This window comes from Mytilus edulis, chromosome 14 (genome assembly GCF_963676685.1).
Source record: "Mytilus edulis chromosome 14, xbMytEdul2.2, whole genome shotgun sequence".
In the NCBI taxonomy this organism is placed as follows: Eukaryota; Metazoa; Mollusca; class Bivalvia; order Mytilida; family Mytilidae; genus Mytilus; species Mytilus edulis.
This window is the reverse complement of record NC_092357.1, coordinates 53260280-53287824: the sequence shown is the minus strand read 5'-3', so window position 1 is coordinate 53287824 and position 27545 is coordinate 53260280. Positions and strand designations below refer to the sequence as shown.

Below are 27545 nucleotides of genomic sequence, written 5' to 3'. Positions count from 1 at the left end.
CTGTGACCTCAAACTGCGACATATATATCAGGAAAAATACTTTTTTCAAGTGATTTTAATCATGAGCTTTAAAACCAAAACATGGACCCCTCTTTTTTAAAAGGACAATTGAACTTGATATTGTATGAAGATTATTTGTACCAATTTTTATGAAAAAGGCACCAAAGATTTTTTTTTATCAAATTAGATAAATATACGCCAGGTTTTTTTTTACCAAAATCATGAAATTTTGATCAAATGAATTATTTTCAGTTAACTGCTACACAAATTAATAGCATAATTTTGTAATGCAGATATTCTAAAAAAAAAATACAAAAAGCCATATGTGTTTATCTTTTGAAACAAAAAAGTTAAGTTTGACCCTTTAAAGTACCTACATTCAAACATCTAAGAACACACAAAGTCCATTATACAGCCTTTAAAATACAAGTACTTACAAACAAACATCCAATGTGTATACGTTCTTGGAGTCTGTACCCCAAAGTACAGTTTGGATGTAAACATTATCACAGATTTATTCCAGACTATAATATTACTGGCTAAGGAGAATCATTCCATTGTTATCTACACATATATATGCTACTTATAAATCAAGTCTACACCAAGTATATCACCATGTATCAAGTTAAACATAGATATAAAGTAGCATGTTTTTTAAATCATAATCCAATAAAGATATTCTGAGAGTGAAGAAACTATTATCTAGCTGTCTGATTGAAGTTGGTCAAATATGACGCTTTTTCATTACCAAATAAACTTTTAGAAGGCTATTAAATTTGACACTTTTTGCATGTACACGTTTCTTTCTGCAGTATTTTGAAGAAAATTATTTCATATCTTTTCATTTTTGTGGTAGTCAAGCACTATATAAATTTTGGCGACAATTTGGTTCCCGTTCTGTTATGAAAACTACATATTGCCATCAAACCCCAGTATAACTTTTAGAGGTGATTGACACATTATTACGGAACCATGTAAATATCACATATTATAAACAACAATTGGCAAAGCTATGTTTCTCAATTAATCATTTAGTCATTGAATAACAAAGGGAGTTAATCCATTAAACTATAAGACATAATCCTGTAAGTTTAATCAGTTTATACTATGTGTAATGTTGTGCATTAAGGATAACACCCAATATGTTTATTTTGGGGTTAATCAATGCATTTAATACAGTAAATAAAATATATTTAAATACTTTTTGAGGCAATTCACTTTCATTTCGATCTAAATGAAAATTTATGACTATAAATTTATTTTTATGAATTTATGTTTTTTAGATCAATTTCATTTTGATCTGAATAAAAATTGATGACTTAAAAATTTTGTCTTATGAACTTCTCAAGTTTTTAAACAACAAATAGAGAGAAATATAAAAAAAACAAAATAATAAAATGAAATAATCAACAGACTGTAGAAAATTTTATATGAATCAGTCAAGAGGAGGAGATTTATAAAAAAAAAACATTTTTTATTCAGTACCACAAGTCTTTCCCAACCTTTTAAAAAGAAATTCAGCAATCAATTAGTACGTACCATTGTTTAATGTAGCAATGTTTCCTTCCATTTTGTCCTTATAAAAGAATTGGGACACTACACAAAATGTTTACAAACTCTCCCCCTGTTATCTCCAAATATCCTGTGTTTACTTTTTCGTGACTTCAAGGGTGTATCGTAAAATGTCAACAAATGTGTTTTTATGCAATTCTAAGTCGGTTGTCTATCACATAAGTAAAGTTATATTTCCACATGAATCAATAGTAAAATCTTTCAAACATTGAACACAAGTCGACGTACTTACATCCAGAATGGAATATAACAAACATCGGGGTGTCAACGAAAAAACTTCAATTAGGTGTCATCAAATGGTGATAAATCAACAAAATACCTGTAGTTACGTGTTCCTTAAGTTATCCAAAGTCTTCGGCCTATTGACAAGATATTTTATTAAACATCTACATTCTGATAAAAATATGAAAACCACTCAAATGTAGCGGCAATTTATCATACACATCTAAATTTCATATCTGTCCTTTCTATTTTAAATTATGAAATTTAAACTGTGATCGTGTCATTTATATGTTTTAAATAAAAATTTAGAATCTGAGAGGAGACTTTATAAATAGAGTGTCTTTATTACTTAAACTTCAAAGTTTGTTCAAAGGATATAAAGTTAAATAAATTTTTCACAGATTTAATCGAATTTTAGTGAGTTAATTTAATATGACTAAATAAAACATTTTTACATAGTGTCGTCAAAAGTTTTGACAAGACATCTTTAAATGATATTAAACATTTCATTTAACAAGTGATTATGTAGGACCAGTTTTCAAAGCAGAAATTTTGATTGAATTTTAAAGAATGTCACTTTAACTTCCCTCCTGATCATAGTTCTAACACTATAAAAAGTGAAGACCTAGTACATGTACCAGCTTCAACAGAGGTAAATAATGTAACTCCAGCCACAGATTTGTTCAATCCAGGGCATGATCTATGATAATTTTTGAAACATGGGTAGACATTTTATTTATAGTTTCTTTCTTTCAAGGCTAGCAACTTGTAAAAAAAGGTCAAGTCAGTGTCAATAACGACCAGCATTCAATTCATAAATTTTATCATCAAGCTTCTGAAAAATTATACCGAAGCAAGGGAAAAATAAAAAGGTTAAGATGACACAGATTCCAAAATAGGGCAAAACATATACTCAGTAATGGTTCTGCACACAATATAAGGGTTATAATAATCTAAATTTGTGCCCAATATAAACAAAATATACATGTAAAAGTGCTTGTTCAAGTTCTTTCCTTTCCCACCCAAACATTTTTCAAGCTTTGTTTTTTTGATATTTCATTAAATCTAAATTATTAAAAGAGTAAATCTTCATTCAAATTAAAAGGGTATTATAAAAATAAAGATGTATAAAATGATGACATTCAAAGAGATGGTAGACTGACATATGAATGGGTCTAAAACATTGAACCAATATTATGCTAAATAAAAATTCATTAAATGCTTAAACAGTCTTATTTTTAAATCAGTTATTGCTATCTTATTCCTTGAGTTTTTCTTGAATTGTTTACTTAAAAGCATTTTAAATTTTCATTATAATACATTTATTACTTATTCCTATCTCTTACTAATCTATGATTTATTGTTCGTAGATGTTTTAAAGCCTCTCTATATAGGACAAGTTAGGTCACATTGTAACGACATAAATCAATCTTATAGTCAAGATATTTTAAAACCCTTCTCAATTTTATTTTACCCTACTTTACACACTAAATGTTACTTATTTTTCTCTAATGTAAATGGTCCATTGATTAACAAACAAAAGAATAAATTGTGTCATTGGTACTGGAAGTCACTATTGTTTATTACAACTTTACAAACTGTTGACAAAATATTCCAAATTATAACTTTTGTTACAATAAATATTTTTTATAGGTCAAACCTAAATGAAACCTTTAGCTGACAAAAGTTTTCACTCCTCTCAATTAAACCAATAAATGTCATTGGATGCTTTTGCCATTTTAGCCACACACAAAAAAAACAGAAAAAAATTGTTTACCCCCTTCAGAAAAAAATACTTTGCTGAGAGCAGCCTGATAAGACTGCTGAGGTTGACTGACCCTTGAACAGTTTGGGCAAATTTGAACACAATAGTGAAACTTTATAATTTTATCTGAATTTGGATTGTGATCAAATTTTAAAAGTAAAATTGGTTTCTGACATAAAATTAATGTGGTCAAAAACCTTAAAAATGTATTGCGCAATACTGTGCATTTGAAGATTTCTTCTGGAAATTATTTCAAAATATTTAAAATTTTGAAAATGAAAAATTTTGAAGAAAAAAATATGAACCCCTTCCAAAAATTGGGACCCTCCCCCCTTTCTGAGAAATGATCCCCAAACTCAATCCCAGCCTTCCCTTTGTAGTATGGCACCTTATAGTACACTTTTAGAGAGAATCATACACTTAAACAAAAGTTCTTGTCTGGAAACTCTAAAAATGCGTGTTTTTGGCCCCTTTTATGTTGCTGATTCCTGCATATTTGGCACAATTACGCCCAAATTGAATCCCAGAATTCCTGTTGTGATATGGAACCTTGTGGTACAATGTCATAAATATCCATACTCTTACACACAAGTTATTGTAAGGAAACTTCAAAAATGCTTGTTTTTGACCGCTTTTAATTGCCCCTAATTCCTAAACTGTTGGTACCATAGTCCCCAAAATCAATCCCAATTTTTCTTTTGTGGTATTGAACCTTCTAGTAAAATTTCATTGCAATCTATTTATTTAAACTTAAGTTATTTGTTCAGAAACCAAATTGCAGAATGACAGATGACAAATCTCTCAACTTTTACAAATCAAACAAAAATTCAACTGAACAAATAAATTTTTAAGATGGACTTATGCAAAGGTATATGGATGTATAGTTCTTTGGATTCTGATGTTATGTCAAGTTAGGCTGTGAAATGAACTTATCAATAAGCAACACTATCTTTTGTCATTGCATATAAAATTGAAATCATTGAGTTGAAAATGTCAAAAAAAAACATCAATGCTGCAATCTACACTGCAGTAAACAACATTATCTTTATATCCATAAAAGGAAGCTGAAAGGATACTTAAACTCATAAGTCTGAAAGATGCATATAATAGGTTGGCAAAAAAAAAAGTCAAAAAAAAAACAACAGTAGACAAAACACAACATAAAAATCTAAAGACTAAGTAGCAATTAGTGGTGGATCCAGAGGGAGGTTCCTGGGGATGGACCCCCCCCCCCCTTCTTTTTGGACGATCAATGCATTTGAATGGGCCATATAGTTGGAACCCTCCATTTATCCTGGGTTAGGAATCCAACCTTTTAAAAACAGCTGGATCCGCCCCTGTCAATACACATTAATACACCTACCCATGACAGTTACTCTACAACAACTTCTAACTTCTCCTCCAGTATTGGCTGCAGCACATTCATATAATCCACTGTGACTGTCTGTTATTGTAGTTAATATAAGTTTAGAAACCCTGCCATCAAATATCTGCCTCGTAAAAAGCGATTTGTGCAATGGTTGACCATTCTTATACCAACATATTATAGAATCTGATGCATCTGGGGAAAATAAACAAAAAAAATGTTACAAGATAATCATATTCAAATAGTTTATTATAAATAAAGTTCAACCCTATTGATATGTGAAAGTAATGTTTATTTCTATATATGCATTAGTTTTTTTGTTTGAATTGTTTTGCATTTGTCATTTCCTGACCTCTTATAGCCATCTATGCTGAATGGGCTTTGGTCATTGTTAAAAGTTGTACAAGGACCTGTAGTAGTTAATTTCCATGTCATTTGGCCTTTTGTTTAAAGTTGTCTCATTGGCAATCTGATACTACATCTTCTCATTTTTATATTATACATTTATTTCTTCATTGGTAGCATTGTGCAAAATCTACCATCTACAGTGAATTCAATATCATTCAGGAGGTACATTTTCTACAAATTTTTTATGATTTCTTTGGAATTAAAGTGTAGTTAAAGTTTAGAATCTGTCATAACAATACTTATTTATTTATTCACAATCATAGAAGGCACTTTAAACATGATTCAAGTGTTTCGGCGTTTTACGTTTCCGCAAATTGGCATTACTTTTCCGGAAAAAAAAGATGACGTTTCCGGAAAAAAAAGTTTACGTTTCCGCAAATAAATATCTTACTTTTCCGGAAAAAAAGTAACTATTCCGGAAAAAATAAATTATTGCTTTTCCGCAAATAATTCAGGAATACCTGTTGATCGAAAGCAAAGCCATAATATAAAATAAATATTAAGTAAGTCAAAGGTCATCATAACATGCAAGTAAACTTCATCATTTAAATCTATGAAAACGTATGTTCAAAAGTCAGCACTAATCAGAAATATCTTGATATGAGTTCATAAGTCAGTTCTGGCAGAATATTTGTAGCCAACACGCGCGCCGCTCAAAGTCCACAGTAGTACATTCACCGTTTACAAGTTTTGTATTTTGTTCAAGAACTTAAGGAAGTCCATCTTCTCCTTTTCACATTTCCAAACGGGTGCTTTTACAGTTAGAGTTCTCACCTTTATGTAAGATGTTGTTTGCAGTTTCAATAACACATCGATAAAAACAAACAAAAAATGTTAGGATGGCTAGCGTAAAACTGCTCGTTCAAGTGGGCATGAAAAGACTCGGCACTATTCGTGTTTTCGTAACAGCAGTATGCATTACACATTCAAAGTCATTATGAACTACCTCGGGCTGGAGAGTTATTCTTCGGGTAGTGCACACATCAATAAGCCGATCCAACAGTTTCGTGTAACATTCCTCGGATTTAAGTGGAAGTAACGCAAATACAAGACGAATGTAGTTACCATTTTTACATCCATGTATCGAATAAACTGAGTTGGTAGAAGAATTTCGGACAGGATTTAAATGTGCCATCTATGAAAATATCAGTCATTTCATTACATAGACATACCAAGTTGGTATAACGATTCCGGAATCAAAATCATTGACTAATTAAAAGTTAATATGAGTTTCAATTTTGTTAGTGTTCAAATTTATTTGTCTTAATGTCTCGTGAATTTCTAATTTACATTAGGTAATTTTGGAAACTGCTTTCGCCTGTCTCTGTATAAGGACATAGCAACATTTTTCAAGTCAATATATTATATTCAATTATTTATAATTTACCAGGTAAATTTCCGGAAAAGTAATAAATACAAATTGCGGAAACGTATACTTTAAATTTGTGGAAACGTAGCATTGGGACTTTGAAAAATTAGCGGAAATGCAATACGCCCAAGTGTTTGAGTAATGATATGTATTTTCATGTTATTCCACCTCTTTATAGAAAATCTTTGTATTTCAATTAATGTCTTTGTCAGATCTCTATAATATATATATTCTTTTACCCATTTGCTACCATACAAACAAATAATAAAGACTTACTAGAAAATTTACACTCCAATACAATGTTTTTGTCTCCAGGTAAAACTGTGATGTCTTGGAGTGGGATGTCAACAGAAGGCGCTGCATATACTTTTTTCTGTGATTTTTGTGGTTTGCCTATAAAAATAAAAAACCTTAATAAACAGTCATATGCACAGAAATAAAATGCATATCAAAGAGTTATTCAGGATACAAATATATATTTATCTTAAAACCAATAGATTTTTGGGGATATGATTGGTTAAAAGACTACACGGGTTAACTATATATATTTGATAATGGGTTTGCTAAATAATATGGGGTAATGAGTTACTTCCCCTTCGAAACAAAAAAGAAATCTAAAAGTTCAACATACAAAGAAATCGATTGAAAGATTGACATAAATTTATAAACAAATTTAAAGCTAACTATTGAAAGCTGTTACTGTTGGCATTTTTTTTTTGTAGAGAGAAATGGAAGTAGGTTCTTAATACTAAATATTAAAGACTTAATCACTTTGATAGGCTAGTCTACATACCCAATCTTACAATAGTCAGTATAAAGATAAATTTGTTACATGGTATGAAAGTGACCTAATAGGATATATATATATGGACTCAGTTTATTTGATATGGGGATTCAAGTTTAGTTCTCACCACAGATGGTATTTACTGACCCAATATATATCATACTAGGTCACTAGCACACCATAAAAGGTTTTTATTTTATACATATGCTCTTCAGATATATACTTACTGTATTCACTATACACCTCCAATTCTGCAGTGGTTTCAGCTGTACCTGCAGAATTACAAATTGTACAGGTGTAAATGCCTCCATCTTCTGCTGAAACCTTTTTCACCTCTAAAATATGCAGAACTCCATCTGTGTAAATCTGCAAAATAATAATGTATGGCTTGACTTGAGGTTTGGTTGTACCATTATAACCGTAGGCAAGATGATTTCAATTAATTATCTTTCAGAAAGACAGCCTTCTAAAAATCTTCAAATTAAAACAAAGGACAATCAGATCCGTTTTAAAAATTTTGAAATTATTGAGAAACTAAGATTTCAATTCCCTATGACAAAGATGGATTTGATTATTCTTTTATTTCCTTTTTAATTATTTAACTCATCAAATGCTTTGGTTCTTACACATCCTTGGTTAGCTACTGCTAATATTTGGTTTGATCATTCCTGAAGTAAATCCAGAAAAGCATCTCAGACCCAAAAAATGTATAAAGTGTTGTTTTTATTGTTTTTCTGTTGCTATATATAAATGAGTACCTTGTTTTTCCTACTGGAATGTAAAACTGTTCCATCTTTACTCCATGTAAGAACAGTGGATGATGACCCGTCATGTGATGCTTTGAACTTTGCACTTTGATCTTCATTAACAAATTGTCTCCTGGGTTTGATGATAAACTCTGGTGGGATTTCTGTTTTCTTTGATTCCCTGCTGGACTTTCTATCTTTTGTAATAGTTCTACAACAATTTAGCCATAGTATTTTTAAATGCTTTGTATACAAATTAAAAATTCTTATTTTGCTTAATTGCTGATTTGCAATATTGAAATTTGATTTGGCATTCATTTATATTACTCAATTAAGTGTTTTAAGGAGAAGATACATTATAGGCGTGTCTATTCTTGTGATTTCAGCAAAAAAATCATTTATACAGATTCCATTGTTTAAGCTTTGGAGAGACTTTCAAAAAGTGTAAATATCAGAATGCTTTAAGAACACGATTTGACAGAATTTGTCATCAATGAGATCTTAAAGATTTTTCTTTAAAAAAAAATGTTAAGACTAGTACCTACTTTGTGACTGGATCAAAATCAAGTTCAACTGAAAAAAATAAAAACTTTCATCATCAACATGTTGAATCAAGTTACTAAATTTTAGGTCTGACTGTATACTTGATGAAAATGTTTTATAAATACACAAAATGGCATCTTTTCGGTTCTTTTTTTTTATAAACATAGGTTGTTATTCAGCCTCTTTTTTTTAGTTAGTTATTTTTCTGTTTTGTATCAATTTGATGAGTTAATTCCTTTTCAACTGATTTTTAGTTTGTTCTTCTATTTTACCATCACTTCTACCAGGTTAGGGGGAGGTTAGGCACCACCAAACATGTTTAATCCCACCTCATTTTGTATGTGCATGTCCCAAGTAAGGAGCTTGTGTTTCAGTGATTTGTTGCTATATATATATAAACATGTGTATCATATTTGTTTTTAGTTTTTTTTATTGTACATAAATCAGGCAGTTAGTTTTCTTGTTTGAATTGTTTTGCATTTGCAATTACAGACCTTTTCTATGCACTATGCAGTATGGGTTTTTGTCATTGTTGAAGTCAAATATGTGGTCTATAGTAGTCCTTTGGTCTCTGGTGGAAGTTAGTGTCATTACCAACCATACCAAATCTTCTTATTTTTATATATATATACAGTTCAGCACAAGAAGTGTCTTACATAGAACACATATAATAAAGAGAGATAATAAATTAATGATAGTCTTTCCTTTATCATGCTTATGTAGCAATGTAATTAGTCTATGTATTAGCATTGGTGTACAAGTAACAATACTAAACAACACATAGTTGTATACTGAACCTGTTTTTACAAGAAGTTCTTCATTCTGTTGTGTCTGGCCTACAAAATAAGGATGACAATAAGTCCAATGGCTTAAAATTAAGTGTGGGAAAATTCAAAAAAATAATACAATCAGCCAGAAATAGGTAGTGATTTTAAATGCAATCATAAAAGATATAGATACTGTTTCTTGCTGAGAAAAAATGCTGAAATTTAGATATAAATGTAAAATGTTTTAGATATAAATGTAAAATGTATGTATTATGCAGAAACACATAACAACATAGCCAAGCGCTATTATTACTGTCTTCCAGTATAACTGACTATTTCTTTGTTATATTTTTTTTCAGCTGATACACATAATTATTTTGGCTTCAAATAATGAAAGCCGAACTAGAACTATTGTGTTAGAGACCCTATTTTATTACACTTTCTATTACTCATGTATATATTTAACTATGTACATGTACTTTAAATGTTATCTAACTGAACATGGTAATTTCCATGCACTTTGCATATTATTAACAAGCTTCCCCTCAGGCAACCACGAGAAAATGCATACTGGAGATTAACATGTAGAAATTTCGCTACAAGGCAAAAATAAGATGTTACGGTGCAAGATTGTTAATTTATAATAGCAATGTACATTGTATGAAAAATAAAATTATGATCACTTTTTATAAACATTTTATCTATCAATTGTGCAAGTGGTTATCAATCAATATAAAAGAGTAATACAGAAACAATTTGTCAATGCCAGAAGCTATCTTTTCTTCCTATAACATGAAAGACTTTCAAATACCTGACATGATGAAAAATAGCATTTTGATTTTTTTGGGGAATATTGTCAAATGTATATCTGCCTATATCTTTTCTGTTCAAATTTCTAATGCATGCATCAGGTTTTGATTTTAGAGGCTTGATTGCATAGATTATTTTCCTTTTTTTTTAAACTTTCTATGCAGAGACACAGGCAGAACTCTTTGTAAGAAAAGAAGGAAAAACCAAATCGGTACAGTGTAACTTAAAAAGCTTAATCTGACACACTGGGGGACCAGAAAAATGTCAGATAAGGCAGGGTGTCGGAATACTCAGGTTTTTTCTGCAAGGATAAACATATTTTGGGACCATGAAAATGTGTGGGTTAAAGCAGAATGTTGGAATAATCCGGTGTCAGATTACACTGTATATCTTTAAAATTGTTTGCATCTGTTTCTATCATGGCCATTGTTATATTATAGTTCGTTTCTGTGTGTGTTACAATTTACGCTGCGTCTTCTCTTATTTTGGAGTATAAATTGACATTGTGATAAGAGGTGTCACGGTACTTGTCTATCCCAAATTCTTGTATTTGGTTTTGATGTTATATTTGTTATTCTCGTGGGATTTTGTCTGATGCTTGGTCCGTTTCTGTGTGTGTTACATTGTAGTGTTGTGTCGTTGTTCTCCTCTTATATTTATGCGTTTCCCTCAGTTTTAGTTGTTCTCCTCTTATATTTATGCGTTTCCCTCAGTTTTAGTTTGTTACCCCGACTTTATTTTTTGTCCATGGATTTATGAGTTTGAACAGCGGTATACTACTGTTGCCTTTATCTATTGGCTTTATAGGTATCATAAAAGTGCATAATTTAGGAATTTTCGCATCTTATATACATGTTTTTACTTGAATTATAGTATGAAGCTTTTAAATTTTAATAAAATGTTCGATAGTGGTACATTTTGTGGTAGGTTCAAATCAGAGTGGATCTTTTTAGTGCATAATCATAAATTCCAACAAAAATAAGTGATAAGTTTTGATTCTTTAACAGAATTGTTCTTTTGACAAATTGGACTTCTTTAACATGGTAGAAAAAATATACAATTCTTTTTTCTACATGGCCTAAATAGTATCTACTGTAGTGTAAAAATATTAAAAATAGAAACAAAGGCATATATTCAAAAAGAAGACACTCTTATCGCTATTTGTAAACAGGTATCACAGACTAACCCATAAAGTTTTGACATTGTAAGAGAAAATGTCTCATACCACAATAAAAAGGGGGACTGTCATGACTGTTGTATGATGTCAGGTGTCTCATACCACAATGAAAAGGGGACTGTTGTATGATGTCAGGTGTCTCATACCACAATGAAAAGGGGACTGTTGTATGATGTCAGGTGTCTCATACCACAATGAAAAGGGGATTGTTGTATGATGTCAGGTGTCTCATACCACAATGAAAAGGGGATTGTTGTATGATGTCAGGTGTCTCATACCACAATGAAAAGGGGATTGTTGTATGATGTCAGGTGTCTCATACCACAATGAAAAGGGGACTGTTGTATGATGTCAGGTGTCTCATACCACAATGAAAAGGGGATTGTTGTATGATGTCAGGTGTCTCATACCACAATGAAAAGGGGATTGTTGTATGATGTCAGGTGTCTCATACCACAATGAAAAGGGGATTGTTGTATGATGTCAGGTGTCTCATACCACAATGAAAAGGGGACTGTTGTATGATGTCAGGTGTCTCATACCACAATGAAAAGGGGACTGTTGTATGATGTCAGGTGTCTCATACCACAATGAAAAGGGGGCTGTTGTATGATGTCAGGTGTCTCATACCACAATGAAAAGGGGACTGTTGTATGATGTCAGGTGTAGCAAAATCTGAGGTCAACTGTCACAGTATCCCAAATACTGTTACAGATAAATGTCTCATACCACAATGAAAAGGGGACTGTTGTATGATGTCAGGTGTAGCAAAATCTGAGGTCAACTGTCACAGTATCCCAAATACTGTTACAGATAAATGTCTCATACCACAATGAAAAGGGGACTGTTGTATGATGTCAGGTGTAGCAAAATCTGAGGTCAGCTGTCACAGTATCCCAAATACTGTTACAGATAAATGTCTCATACCACAATGAAAAGGGGACTGTTGTATGATGTCAGGTGTAGCAAAATCTGAAGTCAGCTGTCACAGTATCCCAAATACTGTTACAGATAAGGGTCTATAGATCTAGAAGAATCCTTAATTGAAACATCTCAGTAATTCAATTTCCACTGAATTTATTCCTAACAAGCAGTGAATCTTAAGTGCAAAAGAAACAATAAACAGTATTGTTTACTAATAGACATGATCATGATGATAGATAGCAATAAACTGTGTCATTGTATGAAGTCATAGACAGTAACTTAGATGACTGGTGTATATTACTGATGAGACCTCATGCTCATAGGTAATATGAACATCCTAAGTATACCTGTAAATACCTTCACTAGTAAACAATATTGTATACCCTAGAGAAAAAAATCAGTGGAATTACACTGGAATACCACTGATATTCCATTGTAATTTCCACTGGAATTCCAGTGATAATCAATGGAATAATTTGGCTGGAATTCCACTGGAACTACATTGGCTTTCCACTGGAAATACAGTGAAAATTCCAGTGTTATTTCACTGCATTCCAGCCAAATTATTCCACTGATAATCACTGGAATTCCAGTGCAAATTACAGTGTTATTTCACTAGTATTCCAGTGGAATTCCAGCCAAATTATCCCAGTGGAATGCGAAAGTAATTCCAGTGGTATTTTGCAGCAACTCCAGTGGAATAACTGCAGTTCCAGTGGAATTGCTACTCTGACATATAAGCCCTATTGGTGGCCTTATCACTATTTATGAGAAACACAAAATATAGTGCTTCATCATATGATTGATCTGATCATATTCAAATAAATAACATTTTTATCATCCTATCCATGAACATACAAATGTCCTGCACGGTTTGTATAAGTAGAATAAAAACAGTGACTATATGGTCAGCTTAAACCGTACCCACAAACTGATTAATTAATATAAGAATTATGTGTGATATATAAACTTCTCTTCCTTTCTGTAATTCAAAACTTGCTGTCTCTGTACTTCCAACTAGAATTGCTGAATAAAGTTGATGGAGTCTGCATAAAATCTGTTTCATATCATTGCTGGCAGCTCATATTTAATCCCCTAAAAGTACAAAAATATCCACAAAGAATCAATTGTTCAAGAGGTAATGATTGTATGAAGCAATAAATTCAATAGAAACAGCATTATGCATCTTAAATTGCATTGGAAGTTTAAGTTACACTCAAATTTAGTACCCCCCTTTTAACCCTTGAAGATAAAACTGGCGACTTAAATTATTATTAACGTTTCACCAAGTTAATTTACTATAAATATTATTCACACAATTTAATTTCTACATATGAGATTATCATATATATATACCCATGTACCATTTACATGTCAGATTACGATATGTCTGTTATGAATGTGACAACAATATATATCAATTTATCATTCTTCATCTCAGTTCTTCATTCATTTATTGTCTGCCAAAACTTTCTGATGTTTTGCTCAGATTAAAATCCTAAATGTTTTATAGTGCCTCAACGAATTGTATTTCATAATCATTATATGTTAAATCAAATACTTATCTGAAAACATCTGCGTTTGGATTCTCCATTTTTGTTATCAAGCGTAATTAAATGACGTCATATTTGCAAGTGCGTTTAAGTCAAGGTGTCAATCTCGTCCCATATAATATCGGCCCGAAGTTGATTCGTCCCTGTAATGGTATTTCAGTGAACTTCTAAAAACCGGTCGGCTGGACCACGAAAACAGCCGATTTGCGGGGTTTGCCGGTTTGTAGAAATTTAAAATCAACAGAGTTACTTCCCCTTAATATGGGTGTTTGAGAATTTTTTTAAAATGTATTTCACTTTCATCAAAATACACGTTTTCCTTTGTGACTTTTAGTTTTGTATATAATATCTATCGTAAAATACAGCTACAACTTCTATTTCATCTATTTTATTTTTTTTATTTTGCAGGACTAAAAAAATAAAAATACCATACATTAATGATATTTCACGAATAATTAGTTAAAATGTTCTACACAGACGATAACGGTACTTACGATACTCATTTATACGTGTGCTGTAAGTTTTAATGTTACACCTTGTCATAACGCAATGATACGAAATTGGCAGGTGAACAGAAATTACAGCCTCGTACTATTAGGTGACCTGATTCATCCTTATTGACCGTACAATTTGTAGGTTACAGTTATACAAATGAAACGTACGGATCAGTAATTATAAATCATTTCAGATGACAAGGCCCATTTTTTTCAAGAATGAGTTATAATGATACAATTATTTAAATACAACAATACCGGCTGGTATTCGATTTCAAGGAATAACCATTTAATATAATGCAAATCTGCTGGGTCTTCTTAATCTGGCCGGTATGGTTAGAGAGGCTGTATTCAGATAAATTTCAATGTATATTTAAAGAAACAAATAAGGGTGATGCATTAAAAACATTTTTGAACAGAATGGCAATTTTAATTTTTTTTGCTGTGCACGTTGCTGCAGAAGTTGTCAAAGCAGCAATTAAATTGCCTTTCAAGACATTATAACTATTTGGACTAGGTATTTTTTTCTACCAAAAATAATGCCCATCAGTATCTAAATGATAACTAAATCATGCAACCCAACAATGTATTCCAGTGGAATTACAGTGGTAAAATTTTCAAATGTCATTATTCCAGTGGAATTACAGTGGTAAAATTTTCAAATGTCATTCCAGTGGAATCACCAATCAAATTCCACTGGAATTTTTTGTTTTATATGATTTACCAGTGGAATTCCAATGAGTCACTGTAAACCAGTGGCATTCCAGTGGAATCAACTGGTATTCCACTGGAATTCCATTGATATTTTCTATGGGGTAGCAATGGCAATTCCACTTTAAAGGTGTTTTATTACATAAGGCACTGGGCCAACATTCTCATCAGAGGACAGATCAACAAAAATGTCACAGCACTTAAAAATGTCAAAATGAACCATTTAAATTTACAACAAACAGGATAAAATTTCACGCCTGTTCAAAAACTTCTATAAATGTAATTTTAATCATTTAGTATTTCAAGATTATCAAACAGAAAAGATTTGTTACAAGATCAAAATACTCAGCTCAGTAGCATTTAATCCCTGTAAGACTTGTAAAGTCATTCAGTTTTTTCCGACCCCGGTAATTTAAAAGCTGTTTTGGATTAGGATTAGAAGTAATGAGATAGAAAATGACATATTGATGGGCTATGTCACAACAAAATATTTATCTGTATATCTAATCTGACTGTACTTATGAGAATTAGGTTGAATTTGATGGTCCTGTAACATTTTCATTTTATAGAAAATGTGAAAAGCCTTGTTATTGAATGCTATAGGTTCTTGAGCTCACAGACTATAAGCATGATAAGCACCCCTATGAATCATATAAAGCTAATGGTTCCTTTTCTACTCATCTTTATTAATGGGATCTATGCTATAAGGGATAACAGTTTAACTATCATACAAAGGCAGATTTCATAGGTGGATCCAGGGGTGGGCCCTGGGGGCCCGGGCCCCCCCTTTCGTGGGAAAAATTTGGTTGATTATATAGGGAATCATTGAAGCATGACTGGAGCGGGCCCCCCCCCTTAGGTCAGTCAGCAGGCCCCCCCTTAGGAAAAGTTCTGGATCCGCCACTGGATTTAGTTGGGGAACACGGGCACAGGCACCATTAAGGAGTTACATGTATGGTTAATGTATAGACTTTTTTCAAATATGTACTTAGCATATAAATTTAACAATGAAGTAAAAATATAATACTATAATGTGGAAATACCCATATTTACTATCAAAATATCTAGTATTTTCAGCTAATGATCTAAATAAAGAACAAACTACACTAGTTTATATTTATATATGCCAGTTGTTTTTTAAGATTTAATTTGTTATTCTAATTACAAATATGTCACCTATTGTATTTTAAAGGTGTGTTTAATATTTACTTAATCAATGACATTTTTATGCATAGCCATTTTAAATTTTTAAAACACCGTTTTCGTAAAGATAATGGCGTGCTTAGGTAGTATTAATAACAGAACTTGTGACATTCTATATTACGTGTGTGTAAACAACAATGTTAAAGTTCACTTTCTTTTATGGTCCTCAGATATAGAACAGTAGTTTAAAAGATTTAATCTCTAACTTTTTCACATTAGTATACTTAAGCCAGTGACACGGTTTTAATGTTCTAGCCACTGGTCAGTTATCTCTGGCCAATTGTCTTTAGATCTTGATCCATTAGATTGTATTTTGACACATTAAGTCAGAGACTAAGCCCTACATAAACAGGGAAGTCACATTACCTTTTCCTTTGGTTTCAAAGGATATCTACACCTTAAAAGAATATTGGCTGACAGTTTTGTTTGTTCTCTAAATAATGAAATACATTTACATGTTCTATCTAGTCATTTCATGAATATGAATGAATTTTATTTTCATATTTGGTAAATGATATGTATACAACATGGCATACATGTACTTACACAATATATTTTATCAACTTCATGTAAATCTAATGAATATAGACTATTCACACATTTGTATGTCTAGACTGTATGTAATTTTGATAGTAAAATGCACATGTTTAAATTGAAATGGCATCATGAACACTATGGTAAACATTCAAAGTCAATGAACCATGCCTAAAGGTGTAGGGCCCAACCATCTCTATAGAAACAAGATATGCCATCAAGAAAAAGAACACAAGCAGTAGCTTAATTCATGACAAAAATGCTGTATGCACTAAAGCACAAAAGCCTAAAGCAGAGGTTGGTGATATTCATCTAAGGTCACAGCAAGGCCGCAGACACAAGCAAACATTCACTTGTCACTGCAAGTTCAAAATTTCCAAATGCAAACTTTTAAGCAAAAATCTTCAGATTTATTAATGCTTCATCAGTAAAATGTACATTGAAGTTGACAGCCTTTAGTTCAATATAAGGAATAGAATAAAAAGGAAATATAAATGGTAATTTTATTACATGAATTCAACTCATACATATGGGGTAAAAAAAACACTAATTTGGAGGTTTAAAGGCAGGTCATATTTAGAATAAATCAAGGATGACATGGCTTGTACTTTTTTGTTTTTGGTCATGAAATATATATTGCAAACATGAAATGTACATAACAAGCGGAGGAGGAGTCATATGCATTATTCATTTCACACTTTCTACTATTAGATATTATTAAACTATTCAAAATATGTAAACCTTATTGTGACACTTCCGCAATATCGGTTGACTTCAATCCAATGAACATTGTAAGATGCATATTTCTTATTTGTAATGAATTTCATTTAAATTGGAAATTTAAATTGAAAATTTCACCTTTATGTGCAGAACATGTGTAAACAAATTATACTAAACCAAACCACAGACTATCAATAAAGACTTCTGTTTTAAAAACCACATAAATAGCCAACAAAAACTTTTGTGGCTCCTTGACTAAGTGCAAGTCTGGGACAGAAAATTGGAAAATAAATATTTTTGCAATGAAATACTTTGATCAAAGAAGAATATTCATACACTCCAACATGTCCAAAATGGGAGATTTTCCAGTGTTAAATTGAATCACCAGAACATAATAGCAGAGTATGTCAAGAAAAATGAAATTTTGACCAGAAAAAAACTGCAGACAAATCTTAAAAATTGTATTCCTGAGCTAATTTGATGATAGTCCAACCAAAAGATATGCATAATAAAAAAAAACTTTAAATATAATATTTTCATTACAAATTACATAAAATAGAGAATGGAAATGGGGAATGTGTCAAAGAGACAACAACCGGACCATAGAGCAGACAACAGCCGAGGGCCACCAATGGGTCTTAAATGCAGCGAGGAACTCCCACACCCAGAGGCATTCTTCAGCTGGCCCCTAAAAAAAATACATAAACCATAAATATAATCAAAATGATCCCAGACAATGACTGACTGTATAGAAAATATAGATATATATTTATATTTACAGTTTTTGTCAATATTAAGTCTACCAATTATGAAGTACTTGATATAAGTGAATTTAAAGTGGCCACTACTTGTTAAAGTAAATAAAACTTGTATTTATCAACACTGACCAACTATAAAATGTCTACTCAGTTTCAACTTTGTACAGAGATAATCTTGTCAAAGTAGGACCAATCCACTAATGTCAATATTGATATGTTTGTAAAAGGTAGATTTGTGTCACATCAGTTCACCGGTCAAACAATGAGAATGATTAAACCATGTGAGGCTCAATATAAACAACATAGTTAAAACTTACAGGTATGTATATCAAATCAGATAAAGTCAAAGTATTGAAAGGAAACCTCAAATCTGTCCATTTTCTGTGAATAATCACTCAGGTGCCCCTCTGTTCCAGGACTTTCGAAGGGTTCTGATAGAAAAAAGAAGGGAGGGCTGCATACAGAAATCAGCACAATAGGTACACCTGTACCTGTATCACTCACCTCATTTAAAAATCACCAAGTTGCTTGTTGAGACTTTTATATGAACTGTACTTTATTTCGGAAATATATTCAGTTTAGAAATAAGATCCAGGCAGAAACTTAATATATAAATGATATTTGATTATAAGGACATATAAGGGTTCTGACAGAAATAAGAACAATAGTTACACCTGTAATCATCAAGTTTCTTTTTGTGAATGTAAGCATAAAGTTTCTTTTGGTCAAGGTAAGCATAAAGTATCTTTGGTCAAGATAAGGGTCAATGTGACATAATTTCTTTTGGTCAAGGTTATAGTAAAGGTTAGCATAGTTTCTTTGGTCAAGGTAAGCAAAGTTTCTTTTGGTCGAGGTTATAGTCAAGGTAAGCAGTTTCTTTTGGTCAAGGTAAGGGTCAAGGTAAGCATAGTTTCTTTTTATCAAGGTAAGAGTCAAGGTAAGCATAGTTTCTTTTGGTCAAGGTGAGGGTCAAGGTAAGCATAAAGTTTCTTTGGGGCAAGGTGAGGGTCAAAGTAAGCAGTTTCTTTTGGTCAAGGTAAGGGTCAAGGTAAGCATAGTTCATTTTTGTCAAGGTGGGTTCAAGGTAAGCAAAGTTTCTTTTGGTCAAGGTGATGATCTTGCTTGAGGTAAGCATGCATAGTTTCTTTTGGTAAAGGTGACGGTCATCATTTTATTTTTTTTCGTTGTGTATGATACTTGTGTGTAAATAGATTAGATCAAAAGCAAATCTTTGGCTGACCCAAAATGCCTTTAACCTAAAAATCACATAAGGTGTCATAATGATTAATACTAAGTTAATTTACCTTTGCAACAGGTAAAAAAGGTAACTTATTCAATTAAATATCTTTGTTGATTTATAGGATTTAAAATATAAATATAATGGTATGAAATTAGTGATCATTCTTACCCAGTTTTACGAAAATAGAAGAAGTAAAGGTTTTTTGAGACATCTTCTAACGAGTGGAGCATCTAACATTATCTCCAATAGATCTCCAGTAAGATGTCAATTTCAAATACACATATGTCCCGACACTAAAATATTAAAAGAATGTGTTAAATCCCAATTGTAAGAATTAGTTTCCTCAACAATCAAACGCATAAATAACTACACGTACACGTTATTTCATTTACTGTCCCAAAGACACCATTAATCACTTCTTAGGTTGAAATGTCATTCCAGGTCAATTTGACGAAATAGTTGGTTAAAACCCCTACAGCACATATCCATCATGTTCCGATAATACTAATGATAAAAGATTATCAAATTTACTGTTTTGTTCGGAAGTAAATAGCTAAAGAATTACGTAATCAGAATTTATCAACATTAGGGTGAAAGAAATTATATATTATCTATTCGAATGTCCCGATTAGTACATGTATAGTTTACACAATTAGTCGGATAAAGAATTTTTTAAATTTCAAATCGAAACACATGACCGAGTTCATTATTTCACTAAAAGTGTGAACAATAAACCAATCTTGTGTTTTAACAAATAATAAAAACCATAGTTCTTTGTTTACAAGCTTGTCTTTTCAAATACATTCCTCAATGAACAGAATAAGTTGTAATAAACAGTGTGTAACTATAAAACTAATTTTCACCGTATTTTCTTTATTCGCAGCGGCACCTGATTATTTATAAATAAAAAATTAAACTTTACAATAGCACATATCAATATAAGATATAGGGTCATTTTTTTCCTTTTTTTAGGGGGGTAGATCACTATTCGCTTAGTGGTATACAAATAGTTTAATAGAATTTCACCACCCGTTCAATTAAACTGGACCAACCTCTATTGATCAAATATTTGTTCCATTTTATTCTCCCATTGAAGTTATTTTGGAACATAATTTTTCAAACTGCACAACTTTGGAGTTATCAGAAACCATAAGTTCACATTTTTGATGGGCGCAGCAGCGTAACAGTTGCATTAACGTGTGTTTTCTTCCCATTTAATGACCATGCGCGCACTATACCACCGTGTAAAACTGGGGACTCATGACACAGCTGCTCCCCTATACTAACTGAGTAAAACAACCCATAATTATCTAAAGGAGTCACATGAAATGAAGAGCATCTGAAGTATTCCCTTAGATCAGGATCAGTTGACCAAAGAGTGGTGACTTATTGTGCAAGGATGATAGAGATAATATAAACGACAAAAGCATGCAATGCTATTACAAATAAGAAATTTAAATAGAAATCCATGATCAGATCGATGTTTTTGTTTGATTCTGAGGGACGACAAATTCTTCGTCAAAGAGTCAAAACCCTCATTAGCATTTGGCGACATGTCTCAACTGAAACCAATTTTGCTCATTGATGAAGGCCGTACGGTTATATATAGTTGCTAATTGCTGTCACGGTTATTTTGGTCTCTTGTGGAGAGCTGTCTCATTGGCAATCATACCACATCTTCTTTTTTTATATTGAACATGCATTCACCTATCATAAGTTAACAGCAGTGTAAAGTTTGTAGAAATTTGAGTTAAGTATATCATGCAGAGCTTCTGCGTGACATGTACAACAGTGCAGAAAATACAACGGTATAAGTCCTATAACTACACGGAGAGGTGTCTTAGTTTAAACATATTTTATTTTCATATATACATACTACTGAAGTGTTCTCCATTTAACATATTTGACTATTTGATATACAAGCGCTTGCATACATATTATTTCAATATTTCAAAAGGTATCTTACAAGCATATGCTACAACCTTCGTGAAATATCTTAAATTTGACTGTCACAGTCAAGTTTCCAAGGGTACAAAATATGAAAAAACTAGAAGGGCTTCCTTTAATCAATCCTATAGTTCTGTGAAAACAAAAATTATCTCGAATGAGGTGTAAAAAATAGTATTGGATAGTCTTTGAATTGGATTTACCATGAGAAACAACACACATCGTTTGAACTTGAGTATAAGAGGTGCCATCGTGTGCTTTAAACTTAAAAATATGGATACAAAGTGATAAAAAATCAATAGACTGTTACTCAACGACCATTAATTTCAAAACATTTCGTCGTTGCATAATACACTTTGTCCATATCAATCTATAAATAGGGGACATAAAACAACTGTAACATCAGACCACCTCTATAGGACAAATGTAAAATGAACCTATCCTGCTGCTCAAAATATCTCTAAACAAAAGTCAAGAAAAACGCCATCTACCACATGACTATAGTAGATAGAATGTATCCGATTTTCGTGACCGTTCTGCCCTATGCAGTCTAGTATAGATAATTGATTTGATATCTGAACTAGGGTTAGCATTTATATGATATCGCACTATTGATGGTAAAAACAAGCGGCTTTAAAGAGCCTGTGTCGCTCACCTTGGTCTATGTGCATATTAAACAAAGGACACAGATGGATTCATGACAAAAATGTGTTTTGGTGACGCTGGTGTGTTTGTAGATCATACTTTACTGAACATTCTTGCTGCTTAGAATTATCTATACCTATAATGAACTTGGCCCATTAGTTACAGGGGGAAATATTTGTAAAAATTTACAAAAATTTACAAAATTCATGAAAATTGTTAAAAATTGACTATAAAGGGCAATAACTCCTATCTATAATAATATTGAAACTTGACATGGTTAACAAATTTATCCCGTCAGATTTATTAAACTAGATATCCCAATGATGATTGAGGCCAAGTTTGGTTAAATTTGGCCCAGTTGTTTCAGAGGAGAATTTTTTTGTAAAGTTAACGAACGACACGGACGGACGATAACGACGGACGACTACTGACGCCAAGTGATGAGAAAAGTTCAATTGGCCCCTTTGTCCAGGTGAGCTAAAAATTCTTCTGTAAATGTCCGTTTAATTCATGAATAAAGTTTGAATCTCAGTAAAGGTTTACAGTGTATTGGCTGTATGACAAGTTAGCCTGAAACAGCCTTTACCTTAGTATACTGTTTTAGAGAGTGTAACTCCTTGTCTTGATTGTAGTTTTTTATTACAATAAATGCAAGCATGTGAAAGACAGACGAAAGATACCAAGCAGAGGGACATTCAAACTCATAAATCGAAAATAAACTGACAACGCCATGGCCAAAAAAAAGAAGTAAAACCCCCATCGCATACAAACAATAGTACACGAAACACAACATTTGATACCCGTGACTTCGATTTCTTGACTTGAGCTGGCTTCTGTTGTATCCGTATGTCTCTAAGAAACATTAGTCAAGTTACCGATGTTCATGTTTTAAAACAAAAACTGGGGGAATTTCAAACATTTCAGTTCGGTTGTGTCAACAACATGAAACACGTGCCATGCGAATCAAAATTATCAATTTGTTACAAACAGGAATAAGACACAAATAAATGGCAAATTTTCAGATCTGATACTTCCATCTGATATGAATTTACTAAAGCCTTTTCAACCGGTTTTTATAGTTCGTTCTTATGTTGTACTGTTATACCACTGTCCAAGGTTAGAGGGAGGATTGGGATCATGGTAACATGTTTAACCCCGCCACATTCTGTATGTATGTGCCTGTCCGTCCCAAGCCAGGAGCCTGTAATTCAGTTGTTGTCGTTTGTTTATGTGTTGCATATTTGTTTTTTGTTCAATTTTTACATACATGAGGCCGTTAGTTTTCTCGTTTGAATTGTTTTACGCTGTCATTTCGGGGCCTCAGTAAAATTTTATAGCTGACTCATGATGCGGAATTGGCTTTGTTCATTGTTAAAGGCCGTATGGTGACCCAGTATAGTTGTTAATATCTGTGTTATTTTGGTCTCTTGTGGAAAGTTGTCTCATTGACAATCATGCCACATCTTCTTTTTTTTTTATATTAGTAATAGAATATAAAGTAGAGAAGACAGTTTTCTGATGAACACTCACAGTTTCTTATATAATTCAACATTTCAAAGTGAAAGAAGACCGTCCATTTTTACAATGTTTGAATTATTTCTATAATACTAGTATTGTGGTAATTTAACTAAATATCTGTTTCTCTTTTCTACTAGTTCTGCATGTTCACAAATAAATAATACATGATATTCATCACCAATATCCTCTTTGCATAAATAACACATTATAAGATAACACTTCATAAATTTTATGCGTCCGAAGCGTCGTGTTTAGCTCATCTGGTCCAATGGTTGTCCATCGTCTGTTAACTTTTACAAAAATCAATTTTTAGCCATTTTTCGTATATTTTTGTAATCTCAGTTTACAAAAATCTACTCTAAAACTACTAAGACAAAAACCAAACTTGGCCACAATCATCATGATGTGGTATCTTACTTTGGCTTATACCTGCAAATCTAACAGAGTGTTTTTCGTTTCTCGCTTTTTATATAGATAAGACCCGGTTGGTAAGTTTTTTAAAAAGGATAGGTTGTTGGCCTATCGCTCAATCCCCGTCCTGGAGTACCAGAGAATCTTTTCTCAAGGTTTCTTTCCTATAGATCCATTACCGACCAAGGCTGACGGGTCAAATCTACCCGGAATTTTATATCAGAGTTTTCTTCTCCTGTATGAAATGCCTTCCAAGGATGACGACTTTCATCTAGCTGGCTATTAACCTATAGCTGCATGGGGCAAGGTTGATGAGTGCTAGGGCGTATCCACACGCCGGTGGGCCTACACACTTCATCTCTAGGGTCCTTGCTACTCCGAGATCCTCTACAGTTAGGCCTAGGACACAAGATAATAGTTACCGTGTGCTGTCGCGGGGAGGCACTGTAGAAGTCTTGTTAGTGTGGAGGCTATATGTACTGGCAGGAAAGACTAATTACGCACTCGGCTTTCTTTTCATAAGCTATCCAGCGGCAGTGAAAGAGTCTATGACTCCCAACTGCACTATAGGCGCATACACAAATCTGTGGCAAAAGCACCAGCACACACAAAGACGGACTAATGAATATAAAGTCAGGCAGACTATTAAATATAAAGTCAGGCAGACTAATGAATATAAAGTCAGACAGACTAATGAATATAAAGTCAGACAGACTATTGAATATAAAGTTAGGCAGACTATTGAATATAAAGTCAGACAGACTAATGAATATAAAGTCAGGCAGACTAATGAATATAAAGTCAGGCAGACTATTGAATATAAAGTCAGACAGACTAATGAATATAAAGTCAGACTAATGAATATAAAGTCAGACAGACTAATGAATATATAAAGTCAGGCAGACTAATGAATATAAAGTCAGACAGACTAATGAATATAAAGTCAGACAGACTAATGAATATAAAGTCAGACAGACTAATGAATATAAAGTCAGACAGACTAATGAATATAAAGTCAGACAGACTAATGGATATAAAGTCAGACAGACTAATGAATATAAAGAAAAGACTAATGGATACATAGACAGACCGTTGAAAATGTAGACGGACTAGTGGACATAGACAGACTTGTAACCATGTAAACAGATTTGTGGACACATTTATGTAGACAATTAGAATGTAGACTATTAGAAAGACTGGTGAAAATGAAGACAGACACATAGACAGACTGACGTATGAATTGTGTAATTTGAATGTAAATTGGCAATAAATATTTGTCAGCATAACAATCTGTTGGATTTACAGAGGCGGATTTAGCCCCTCCCCCCTTTTTGGGAAAAAATTGGTTGCTTATATAGGAAATCATTGAAGCGTGACTGGAGCGGGCCCTCTCTTATGTCAGTCAGTGGGCCCCCACTCATGAAAATTTCTAGATCCGCCACTGAATTAATTTTCAGACTTATATAAATATGATGAAATCTATCATATGGGGGAAAGATTGGTATGGGGGAAAAGTGACAATATGTATACGTATTGCCAAATTTCTGTGGGGGAAGAACTGCAAATATCCAAAATTTCCCCCAGGGGAAAACCTGGCATGGGGGAAGAATGGCTATATAACACCAGCAACAATTTTACTTTATTGCTAGTGCTGCTGAAATATCCATTTCTATAGAAATACGCTATTTTGCCGGCTTGAATTCAAATATTTAAATCAGAGCCGGCAAAGTATTAAATTTGTATACGTATGCTTTCTAAACTGGGCATGGGTTTTATTTTATGATACAGTCACTATTAAATTCATCATTTATATTTTTAGATCCTGTTTTTTAGATCTTATAAAAAGAAGATGTGGGTATGATTGCCAATGAGACAACTCTCCACAAGAGTCCAAAATGACACAGAAATTAGCAACTATAGGTCACCGTACGGCTTTCAACAATGAGCAAAGCCCATACTGCATAGTCAGTTATAAAAAAGCCCCGAAATGGCAATGTAAAACAATTCAAAGGAGACAACTAACGGCCTTATTTATATAAAAAAAAAAGGACCTCGACAAAAAATATCTTTCTATGATCTTGCTTTATATGTTTTTTTTTAACTTACTAGTTTGATTTCTAACAAAAATATCTTTAAATACAGATAATAATTGTCTGTATAAAAAAATTGCTTCAAGGATCCAGCAATTACTGATGTTTTTTAAAGTAAGGAAATCAAAGGAAACGGGTGATTTTTAGCCATATTGAGAACAAAATCCGCGGTCACAATGTATTTAGTGTTAATAATTATAGGTCAAAGTACGGCCTTCAAGACGGAGCCTTTGCTTACCCCGAACAGCAATCTCAGTTTTTTGGCATAAAATATTGTTTCCAGGTTCCAGCAATACTGATGATCACTGATGCTTTCTAGAGTAAGGAAATCGAAGGACATTTTACTTGGAGAAAAAAAATCGGTGGGGGGCTGTGCCCCCCAACCCCCTCTCTCTTGGGGGCCTCAATTGGCGGCCCCCAAACCCCTGCCTCCCCTGAATTTGAACCCTAGTTACGTCCCTGAGTTACGACAACCACTGAATTATAGGCCCCTGACTTGGGACAGGAACATACATGAGGGGGAGGACAGGGGTACCCTTCTCCCTTCTCCCACCCCTCTTCTCCTTTCTCCTACCCCCGTTCTCCTTTCTCCCATTAGAATAAAACATCTCCTTTTGAGATATTTTTTCTTGAAATATTAGAAAAAAATTTAAAAGGAGAGATATTTTATTCTTTCTCCTTTCTCCAACTTTTTCTCCTTTCTCCCAGCCTTCCTCTCCTTTCTCCTACCCCTTTCTCCTTTCTCCCACCCCCTTTCTCCTTTCTCCCTGTCTCTCTTACCCCTGTCCTCCCCGCCCTCATACATACATAATGGATCATAATGTGGCGGGGTTAAACATGTTATTATCATTATTGAGGATTAAATCCTAATGAATCTGGAGTCAAACACCTCAGGTATGTAGTTCAACATCAGAATAAAGCGAACAGTTTAATAAATTAATATCTGCATAATAGTACCTGTCCCACATAAAACACAGGAAGAACCTTTGTTTCATTCCCCTACACCAAATTACCCTTTTCTATTATAGTAGTCCCTTTCACCACCAATAGCAGCTGACAGTCGAATATGTGTACCGTCTATGAAACCTGTCACCCCAGGCAAAGAGCATACTGCTTCTACCTCAGTTGCGATTTCTGTTTGTTGTCTAGGTGATGGCCAACGAATAATCTAAAAAAAAACACATCTACATTATTAGCATTTGAATATATTGTTTAAATTGTAGATACCAATTCAGAAATATGCTATGGTTACTAATAATTAACCTTTC

The 27545-nt window shown here is 32.8% G+C and overlaps 1 protein-coding gene across 4 annotated transcripts in view; it reads right to left on the bottom strand.

The window, feature by feature from the left end:
• The window catches only part of LOC139503693 (myosin light chain kinase, smooth muscle-like), an 80790-nt gene extending 60408 nt beyond the window's left edge, over positions 1–20382 (bottom strand). For 2 of the 4 annotated variants that reach the window (XM_071293530.1, XM_071293531.1), the window contains exons 1-7: positions 19835–20382; positions 9573–9611; positions 8778–8805; positions 8245–8443; positions 7714–7852; positions 6979–7095; positions 4923–5120 (exon numbers count right to left, since the gene is read on the bottom strand). In XM_071293530.1, coding sequence (XP_071149631.1) covers positions 4923–5120; positions 6979–7095; positions 7714–7852; positions 8245–8443; positions 8778–8805; positions 9573–9611; positions 19835–19877 — 763 coding nt within the window. In that variant the 5' untranslated portion in view covers positions 19878–20382. Of the gene's footprint in view, positions 1–437; positions 520–1539; positions 2054–4922; positions 5121–6978; positions 7096–7713; positions 7853–8244; positions 8444–8777; positions 8806–9572; positions 9612–19834 lie in introns of those variants that run through there. The other 2 variants (XM_071293533.1, XM_071293532.1) reach the window with 2 other exon arrangements.
• Positions 20383–27545: the final 7163 nt, after the last annotated feature.